The 10,603-nt window shown below is 37.2% G+C and overlaps 1 protein-coding gene across 2 annotated transcripts; it reads left to right on the top strand.

Annotated features, from left to right (window-relative positions):
• The first annotated feature begins 6,769 nt into the window (after positions 1 to 6,769).
• Positions 6,770 to 9,197, top strand: WRKY9 (WRKY DNA-binding protein 9). Of its 2 annotated transcripts, none has more exons than XM_079053184.1 (5): positions 6,770 to 7,146; positions 7,294 to 7,419; positions 7,510 to 7,854; positions 8,069 to 8,182; positions 8,360 to 9,197. In XM_079053184.1, exons 1-5 carry the CDS (start codon positions 6,898 to 6,900, stop codon positions 9,017 to 9,019), a joined length of 1,494 nt encoding a protein of 497 aa, XP_078909310.1. In that variant the 5' UTR covers positions 6,770 to 6,897; the 3' UTR covers positions 9,020 to 9,197. The 2 variants fall into 2 exon arrangements, with proteins under 2 accessions (XP_078909310.1, XP_078909309.1); XM_079053183.1 differs by having other exon boundaries at positions 6,771 to 7,146; positions 7,279 to 7,419.
• Positions 9,198 to 10,603: the final 1,406 nt, after the last annotated feature.

The raw sequence follows: 10,603 nt of genomic DNA on the forward strand, positions 1-10,603 counted from the left end.
TTAGGAAATCCCGATTTTTGCCATGGTTAGCCGAAGAACAGATCCGCAGAGGTGTTGATGCGTTCCGTAGAGGTGTCTCTGCGGAACTGTCGGAATCATTTATATTCTTTCAGCTACCATTTCCTCAGAAATATCAATGTTCCGCAGAGCATGCCGCATTTCCACAGAGCCATCTTTGCGAAAGTATGTAGCCCACCGATTTTTAATTTTATTTTTATTCTTTTTGTCTTTTTTCCCTGCCACCTCATTTCATCATTGTTGTTCAAATTCCTCGGAGCTATAAGGCTTCCGCAGAGAGGGTCTCTGCGGAAGTCATGGTCATTTACAAATCTTATATTTTCATGGTCAAATTCTTCATACACACCCTATAATTTGGTTATTTCATGAATTTTCTCAAAAAAAATTTCTTTACAAAGGAATAAATTGTAACACAAACTTAAATAATGTAGCATTGCAATAACTGAAATAATAAAGTTTCATACATGATTGTTATTCGAACAAACATCTTTAATCAAGTCCGAACAAAGTTCAAGGTTGAATATGAACTTCATTTGAGCGTATATCAGAATTTTTTTTAAAGAATGTTTTGAAATTTGTTTGTAGAACCTTGAAATATATGGGTGGAATTATCTATTTTATTAATTGTCTTTTTTGATTAGTTGGAACAAAAACATCGAAATAGTTTGAGGATGAACACGAAAATTAATAAGTGTTATCGCTAGTTAGATTTTTCATACCATTGTTCATTGGAGAGTGGAAAATTCCGAAAAGAATTTGGTTCAAGAAAGTTAAGAAATATTAAAAAAAAATTAAAGTAGGATACTATATATATATATATATATATATATATATATATATATATATATATATATATATAGAGAGAGAGAGAGAGAGAACTAGGTTCAAATGTGGATTGACATCTATTGTGTAGACGTGTGGATAATGCTATTCTGTAAGAATTACAAAGGAAATATGTTGTTTGATAATATGAATACGTTCAATCTTATATAATTATTTTAATTATTAAGCATTTTCACTAATTAAATCGTTTATAAGGTTATTATACATTTTTTTTAATTATTCTTATTATGTTAGAATTTTATCAGGATGTTTATTGAGTCGTATTCTGTAAGAATTAAAATAAATAAAAAACGATGAATGAGAACAAAAATGAATTAGAATTGGTGAGAATCCATTAAAATAACAATAGTTATGTGAGATTGAACGTATCCACATTACTAAACAACATATTCTCTTAGTAATTTTCATAAAATAGCATTATCCACACGTCCACACAATAGTTGTCCATCCACATTATAACTTAGCCATATATATATATATATATATATATATATATATATATATATATATATATATATATATATATATATATATATATGGTGATAGAGAATATACAATACAGCCCCACCTAAGCTTATGTACTAAACATCTAAAATAATTCGTTTTAACTTAGTAATTATACTCGATTTGGTTTCCACTTGGTAAATATATCATGCCCGATAACATTTTTCTTTCCTACATTATCGTTTTACCATCCCTGTTTTCTTTCCTCAGTTATCGTTTATTATTTCACCCTAGTGAACAATATTATTTTCCACCGTCACGAAGGTCGAAGATAATCAATGTTCTTGCTTTCTTATCAAAACTATTGCGTTGATCATGAATCTACATCTTCAAGTGTTAATCATGAATCTACTGATCGCAATTTTATATAGTAAAACAACGTATTTTCATTAGGTTTAGTACCTAATGTCACGGGACGACTCGATCCCCGTGTGCCACTTAGTGTAACTTCGACTAAGTCAGGCTACAACACTTCCTTGAGATGAATAAACAACTAAGTAAGCAAGAGAATAAGGCTTTCGAGTTTTTACAAACGAAAGAGAACTTCTATTATAAGAGCTCGAGAGAATACAATGAAACTTTCCGATGGTTTGGAGCAAATGAGCTCCTCCCTATTTATACTTGTCCTTCCCCCCTTAGGGAAGTTTCTAGATATTACTACATTAGTCGTATATTCTTGACTAATCTAGAATATTCTACCAAGTTACATATATTTACAAGTCTTCATGAAATGTTCTAAATCATTCTTCGATGTCCTAGAGAAATCTAGGACGTTCCAGGGTCTAATGTGCTATACTTCTAAGTTCTCCCATTTTCTTGAGTACTCCGGAAGAGTCTAGAATCTCGATCGTGACACCCTCCCCCACCTAAGTTCTTGACGACCTCGTCAAGTCTTAGATATGTACTCCTCGATCTTGCTTCGGAACTGCCACAGATCTTGTTCTCGTTCCCAACTAGACTCACTATCGAGTAGTCCCTTCCATCGAACATAATATTCTGTCCAATTGGGTAAGCCTCGTTCACGAACTGTTCTATCTACTAGGATTTTGTCCACCTCCTTGTCATACGAGACTATGTTTGCTACTGGGGCTCGATGAGATTTGCTCCTCAATGGATCTTCTTCATCGTGATTGTAAGCTTTGAGGAGACTTACATGGAATACTGGATGAATCTTTAAGTAGGATGGTAATTCTAGCTTGTATGATCGGGTCCCAACCTTTTCGAGAACTTTGTATGGCCCCTCGTATCTTCGTGTTAAGCCTTTGTGTACCTTTCGGGTGGATGTGAACATCCTTTGTGGGAGTTTTACCATCACCTCGTCCCCTACTATGAACTCTCTTGGCTGCCTCTTCTCGTCCGCCCATTTCTTCATTCGCTTGGCTGCCTTGTGTAAGTAAGACTTTGCTATGCCGAGTTCCTCGTTCCATCCTTTGACAAACTTGTACGCAGGTGGGCTTGATCCTTTGTAACCGTTTGTTAGCTCTTGGGGCGTCAATGGTTGTTGGCCCGTTACAATCTCGAAAGGACTCTTCCCCGTAGCCTCACTCTGTTGTAAGTTATATGAAAATTGGGCCACATCAATTAGCTTGGCCCAATCCCGTTGGTTTGCACTGACAAAGTGTCTCAAATAAATCTCGAACAAGTGATTCACCCTTTCAGTTTGGCCATCGGTTTGAGGGTGGAAACTAGTCGAGAAGTGGAGTTCTGATCCCATTAGCTTAAATAGCTCCCTCCAAAACTTCCCTGTAAAGCGGGGATCTCTATCACTTATAATGCTTCGAGGAAGTCCCCAATACTTCACGACATGCTTGAAGAATAGTCGCCCTACTTCTTCAGCTGTGCAATCCCGAGGGGCTGGAATAAACGTTCCATATTTGGAGAATCGATCTACAATCACCATTATTGATCCGCACCCTTCGGACGTCGGTAATGCTGAAATAAAATCCATCGATATGCTTTCCCATGGTCTTTCGGAGATCGGTAGTGGTTCCAATAATCCCGCCGTTTTGGCCTGTTTGACCTTGTCTTGTTGAAAAATAAGGCAAGTCCTCACATAGGCGTCTATGTCACTTCGCATATTGGGCCAATAATAGGATCGTTCTATGATTGCTTTCGTACGATGAGTATCTGGATGTCCAGCCCATTTAGAATCATGATATTCCTTTAAGATTCCTCTTCTCAAGCTGTTCCATCTTGGGACATACATTCGATTGCCGACCGTGAATAATAATCCGTCTTCGACCCAAAATTTTCTTGTCTTGCCTTCTCTTGCCATTTCCATCAAGTTCTTCGTTAACGGATCGTGGTTTAGCCCTTCCTTGATCCGGTCAGCAAAATCGCATGTTACTCGAGTGAGGGTTGCTAGTTCGGCCTTTCGACTCAGGGCGTCGGCAATTACATTGGTTTTTCCCGGCTTATATTCCATGACATAATCGAATTCTGCTAAGAAATCTTGCCAACGAGCCTGCTTAGGACTTAGCTTCTTCTGATTTTGGAAGTAACTAGTCGCCACATTGTCGGTTTGGATAACGAACCGACTCCCAAGCAAATAGTGTCTCCATACTCGAAGGCAATGTATGATTGCTGTCATTTCTTTGTCGTGTACCGGGTATCTCCGTTCTGTATCATTTAGTTTCCGGCTTTCGTAGGCCACTGGATGGTCATCTTGTAATAACACTCCTCCAATCGCGAAGTCTGACGCATCCGTTTGCACCTGGAATGGTTTCGTGTAGTCTGGTAGCTTTAAGACTGGTTCCTCCGTGACAGCTTTCTTTAGAAGATCAAACGGCATTTGACACTTCTCAGTCCATTCCCACGAAACTTTCTTTTTTAGAAGGTCGGTGAGGGGAGTGGCTTTAGCTGAGTATCCGGATATAAATCTTCGATAGTAGTTTATAAGGCCTAAGAACGATCGTAGTTCAGAAACGTTCTTTGGTGGCTCCCATTCTTGGATTGCTCGTATCTTGTTTCTATCCATATGGATCTTCCCATCAACGATCTTATGCCCTAGGAACGTTACTTCTGGTTGGGCAAAGGAGCACTTTTCTATCTTTATGTATAATTGGTTTTCCCTAATTACTTGGAAGACTAACCGCAAGTGTTCAACGTGCTCTTCTAACGACTCTGAGTAAACTACTATGTCATCTAAGTACACCACTACGAATTTGTCCAATAATGGGTGGAATATCTTAATTCATTAAAGTGCAGAATGTGGCAGGGGCATTCGTTAATCCAAAAGGCATGACTAAGAATTCGTAGGAGCCATACCTTGTCACACACGTCGTCTTTGGTTCGTCCCCTGCTGCTATGCGTACTTGCCAATAACCTGACCTTAAGTCCAGCTTTGTGAACCATCGTGCACTCCCGAGTCGGTCGAATAGATCAGCTACCAGTGGGATCGGGTACTTGTTCTTTATCGTTACTTTGTTTAGGGCCCGGTAGTCTATGCACATTCTTAGACTTCCATCATGTTTCTTCTGGAACAAGACTGGGGAACCGAATGGGGCTTTTGAAGGGCGGATAAATCCGGAATCTAGTAGCTCTTTCAATTGTCTTCTTAGCTCTTCCAACTCCGATGGAGCCATTCTATAAGGACACATTACTGGTGGCTTAGCTCCGGGCTCGAGTTCTATCTCGTGATCCACTTCCCTTCTCGGTGGTAACTTCTTTGGTAACTCTGGCGGCATCACGTCCTTGAATTCTTCTAGTACTTTTTTCACTATCTTTGGTATCTCTTCGTTGAGCGGGGTGGTTTCTTCTTTTAACGCTGCTAAGTACGTCATTTCTCCCTTCTTTAGTCCCTTGTTGAGTTGCATGGCCGACAAGATCCGGGACTCCGTTTTGCTTCTTTCCAAGGGTACGATGTGTATCGTTGAATCCTTGGTGATACGCATGGTTTGATCTTCGAACGAGAAAGGGCGTACCTGGTCGAAGAACTCCATCCCCAAGACCATGCAATAATCATCCATGGGTATTACGGTTAGATCGATAGGACCCTTCCATCCTCCGATCTCGACAATTACCCCATAAGCGACTCCAAGAATAGGCTCGGAAGGAGAGTTGACAGCTTTCAACCAGCCTATTTCTTTGGTGTATTGAATGTTCATCTTTTCAGCTTCATTTTTAGAAAGAAAATTATGGGACGCACCTGTGTCTACTAAGGCTTTAGTGACTTTGTCGTTTATACTAACTTTCACAAACATGAGTCCTCTTTCTTTCTTCGTGTGGGTCTCTTCTTTTGCCACCGAATTGAGGCGTCGCATTGAGCCTAGTTGTGCCTCGTCTCTCTCTTCCTTTTCTTCTTCGAAGACCATCGCATTGAAACTTTTCTTCTTGGGACAACCTTTGATTAGGTGAGGGTCGTCACATAAGTAGCACTTGACTTCCCTTCGAGGCCCCCCTTCAATCGCCTTCCCCTTGAAAGTTGATGGTCTTGCAGCGAGTTTATCGTCCTTCTGTTGCGGCCTAGTTGTCGGTCTCTCTCCCCCACTAGGCTTCCTAATCGGGGTATCTCTTCGGAAGTCCATAAGGTCTTCCGCTACTGCTATAGCTTCGTCAACATCTTGGACGTTCCTCCTCTTGAGCTCGTTGTAAGCCCAAGATTGTAGTCCGTTACTAAACAACCTATTCACATTACTAAACAACCTATTCTCTTAGTAATCTTGTAGAATAGCATTGTCCACACGTCCGCACAATAGTTGTCTGAAACAGAGATTTTGCGTGATAAATTTTATTACTGAGATTGTACTTCTGCTTGAACTTCACTTCGTCCGAATATCTCCAATCTTCGTTGAGACCAACTTTGCTCTATGGTGTAGCCGTGCTGCGCTCTTTTCATAACGCTTCGCCATTCGAATTTAGACTTCACATCTCGAACAATCCCCCCCCCCCCACCCCCAACTGGAGACTAATCGACCACTCTAACTGTCAGTTAAACTGTAATCCAAATCCTCTCTAGTCTGCGCCCTTCGCTTATTTCTGTAGGAGGTGAATCGTGGCCATACATAGCCTCAACTTTTCAATCATTATAGTGTTGGTGAACATATTTGCAAATTTCTTCGCACCAAAAATCTTCTTCAAGTTGAACATACCTTAGATATCATTTCTATGATAAAGTGGTTGGTGAAATTAAGGAGTAGGTCAAAGTGTTCTTAAAAACTAGTCGACTTTAATAAAATTGGCATTGTGTTAAAATAAATATAAATTATTTTTTAAAAACAAGCAAATATATATGTATGATAAATGATCCCGTAGTTGTTAAATAAGCCCTTAAATGTGAAATAAGTTAGACATTTTTGGTATAAAAAAGTGTTTGCATTATTTTAAGGAAACATGAAATTAGTTGTCAATTAAAATATAGTTTTAGAAAAATTATGGAGGACCTAGTTAAAGTCAAAACTTAGATGCGTCCTTTGTGTGCCTAAGCATACCTCCTCCCTTGAGACGGGGTAATTGACTTTGGTGTCTCAAAAGCAGCATTCTGGACAAATAAAAGATTGAGAGAGATAGAGAGACGTTCCCATTTATGTAAGTATGGGAAGAGAAGAAGAAAACACTGAAATGGAAATCGATCTGACCCTGAAGCTTGATGCTCAAGATCAAGAACCTGTTAGAGATTCATCAGAATCATATCATCAAGATCAGGTTAATGAGGATGATGATGATAGACAAGTACCATCACAAGAGCACCAAGTACAACACTCAGAACTTGATGTACAAACTGGCACCGACCCAACTGAAGCACCAAAAAGGCAAGACCTTGATCATCGTCATGAAGAAAAGGTACAACCTTTCAAAACCTTGATGTACATATATATACTTACCCTTCTTCTTACTATTATTATTATTATTATTATTTTTCATTTCAGGCCAATTTTATTGTTAAAAAAACTAATATGTAACTTTTTGTTTAAGTTATCGATATTACAGATCGAGATGAATCGGATGAAGGAGGAGAACAAGGTGTTGAGACAAGTAGTAGAGCAAACAATGAAAGATTACTATGATCTACAAATGAAATTTTCCACAGTTCGACAATCTTCTCGCCAATTCAAGGTAGCTTAATATTAATACTACCAAGTACATATAAAACCCATGTGAATCATACTTTCAGATTTTATATAGTTTTCTAAACCATATATGCAGGATCCGAAAGCTTTTCTTTCTCTTAACCGGCATGATAAAGATCAAGATATCAAGAAAATTAGCCCAAGATCGCCACCATTGCAAGAAAGCGAAAATGAAAACTTAGGTTTATCATTGAGGATTCAAGGCAATACTACAACGTCCCCACATGCAAGAGATCATCAAGAAGGAAATCATAAGGATTTATCAGAGGTCATCAAGAAGCATATGCAACAAAACAATTTGATGAATTCCGGCAATTTTGGAGGCGAAAATAAAGCTAGTAATATTGCTAATAATCCGATGGCTTCACTGCCAAACAGAAAAGCTAGGGTTTCAGTGAGGGCAAGATGTGAATCAGCCACAGTAAGTTTGAATCGTATATCATGTATATATCCAAATTACGATTTCTGTTAAGTTTCTCTTACTTATATATCAGTGATTTCTTGCAATCGCTTATTCTCACAAACTGCAGTGTCGTAAACTTATAGTAACTGTTTACTAGAAATATATAGTTAATATAATACTTTACAAATCAATATTGATCACTAGTTTTCTTGATTTGTGTTATAATTTATAGATGAATGATGGATGTCAATGGAGAAAATACGGACAAAAGATTGCCAAGGGAAACCCTTGTCCGCGAGCATACTATCGTTGTACAGTCGCTCCTGGTTGCCCAGTTAGGAAACAGGTTTGTCCCAAGTACCTTGTGTGATTGCGTGCATCTGCATATTTTCCACTTCTTTTTTTCTTTTTCCAATAAGAATCTTAATCCTTACTTTTAGCACAATAAATAGGTTAATAAAAATATCATAAATTACAAGACTTTAATTATCTCATGGTTTTTACTTGTATGATTAATATATAGGTGCAAAGATGTTTAGAAGACATGTCGATACTAATCACAACTTATGAGGGAAATCACAATCATCCACTACCCGTTGGCGCAACTGCAATGGCTTCAACAACATCTGCGGCAGCAACATCTTTCATGCTAATGGATTCAAACAATCATATTTCATCTGAACTTGGAGCCATGAATCAGCAGCCTTTCGCTAATTACCACATGTCTTCAAACATTCTGAACTCTAATTCTTCTCCATATTCATCCGCACATACGACGCCTAATGACCCTTCGAAAGGACTTGTCTTTGATCTCACCAACAATCCACTAAACCCTCACCATAGCCCCTCGTCTCAATTAGGGTTTCCTTGGATGCCGAACAGCTTCCCTATTAATGAAAGCCTTTTTTCAAGACCAAAGCAAGTAGATGGGATTAATGGGGTTTGGCAAGGTGGAGAAGATAGCAACAACAACAATAAGTCAATTTTGGCTGAAAACATGAGTGCTATTGCTTCTCATCCTAAATTTAGGGTTGCTGTTGCGGCTGCAATCTCTTCCATCATTAATAAAGAGAGCCAAATCAGTAATAACATCCATGCTGATGGTCCTAGGGATAGAGAGAGTGGTGGTAGTAGCTCTGGTGGCAAAACATGGGTTCTTGAATCTCTTTCTAGAAGTGGTTAATTACCGCAAGAATTACCATATATTGAATCACGAGACTACATAAGTTTATTCGATTTTAGTTTGTTTAAAAACCAAATTGAAATGTATACTATTCTAAACTTATTAATTAGATTGTTATAGATTTGAATCTTGAAATCTGTAATTTATTTGGGGAAATATGATAAACATTGGTTACTCATGAATTAATTTTTGGCACCAAACATCTTTTATATATATATATATATATATATATATATATATATATATATATATATATATATATATATATATATATATATAAGATTTAATTTTTTAAATTTTCTGAACCTTCATTTATTTTTTTCCCTTACATAGCGCTTTGTCTTGTGTATTAAGGGTGGGGTTCCATGCATGTGAGCACTTCAATGCTGTAAACCGATCAAGAACCTAATAATGGATTACTTTAAGTTCACTAGTCATTAATGAAGTGCATGAAGTGCATTAATATGGTACCCACTGACACTAACTGAAAATAATTTTTTGTACGTAAATCATGTAGTATGAAACATATATAATATTATCATAGTGAACATGCGCAAGGTTCTTCCAGAGAAAAAAAAAATAAGTTATAAAACATTAAGGAATTACACATAATCTTTCATACAATAATTTATAGATGCATAATTATCTTATTTATTAGTTTATTATGGATCTCAATTGTTAATTAACAATTCAAGAATACAATTAACGTGACATGGAATGTGCATCCTACCGCCCATATATAAAATTACTTCCCCAAAAAGACCCAATACAAACGTTCGAAAAGATATATACGAGAATCCTACTACCTACTTTACAAGTTCTATAGTTTAGTGTGTTAAGAAGAAAAGGTTTATTAGATCGATGTAAAGATAATATTAATTAAACACATGAGGGCATGATGATACATTTTGTTTTTTTGGAGGGGAGTGGTGCAATTTTCCCAGAACCTAAAAGAAACCTACGATGATGAAGTTGTACAAGGCGTAGGTGACAATGAATCAACGTTATTGGCTCTTCAGGGAAACATAGTAACTTCGTCATTTCCTAGGATTAATTATGGAAAAGATAACATTTGATCTTGAATATGCAACATGTGTCATGAACAATTCATGAAACCGATGAATCTGCAAAAATTTCAATAAACAACTTCTTATTTAAATATTTTGTATTTGTGAAAAGTATTAAGTTTAAATACCACACAATATATATTTTTCTTAACAACTAGCATATGTACAAGAGAAAAATGACTACATGAGCGCGTCGTGCAAGTTATGGGGGTAAACACCATCCCGTTGCGTGCTATGGTGATCGGGCATCGTAGATGGAATGACGGTCATTAACGGACGTAGGAAAGAGTGCAACGGTCAGTTAACCGTTTGAAATTAAAAAAAAAAGTATGCTTTTTTACGAAAAAAAAATTATATATTTTTACACATATAATAAAAGCTATCTACCACTTTCACAAAATTCACATTCTTTTTACCATAATTCATATTGTGTTGTAGATTGTTTCCCGATAATAAAAGTAAACTCTAAAAAGTTCGTAGCGCATTTGTGTCATTTTCCCTATTGTTGGTCCTTGAT

This window comes from Lactuca virosa, chromosome 5 (assembly GCF_052849685.1).
Source record: "Lactuca virosa cultivar CGN04683 chromosome 5, Lactuca_virosa_CGN04683_v6, whole genome shotgun sequence".
Classification (NCBI taxonomy): Eukaryota; Viridiplantae; Streptophyta; class Magnoliopsida; order Asterales; family Asteraceae; genus Lactuca; species Lactuca virosa.

Bases quoted from the DNA above. Each gene is read 5' to 3' on its own strand.
- WRKY9 (XM_079053183.1), top strand. From the start codon at position 6,898: ATGGGAAGAGAAGAAGAAAACACTGAAATGGAAATCGATCTGACCCTG. The intron at 7,147-7,278 runs GTACAACCTTTC...TTTTTGTTTAAG, and splicing joins ATCATCGTCATGAAGAAAAG to TTATCGATATTACAGATCGA. The intron at 8,183-8,359 runs GTTTGTCCCAAG...ATTAATATATAG, and splicing joins GTTGCCCAGTTAGGAAACAG to GTGCAAAGATGTTTAGAAGA.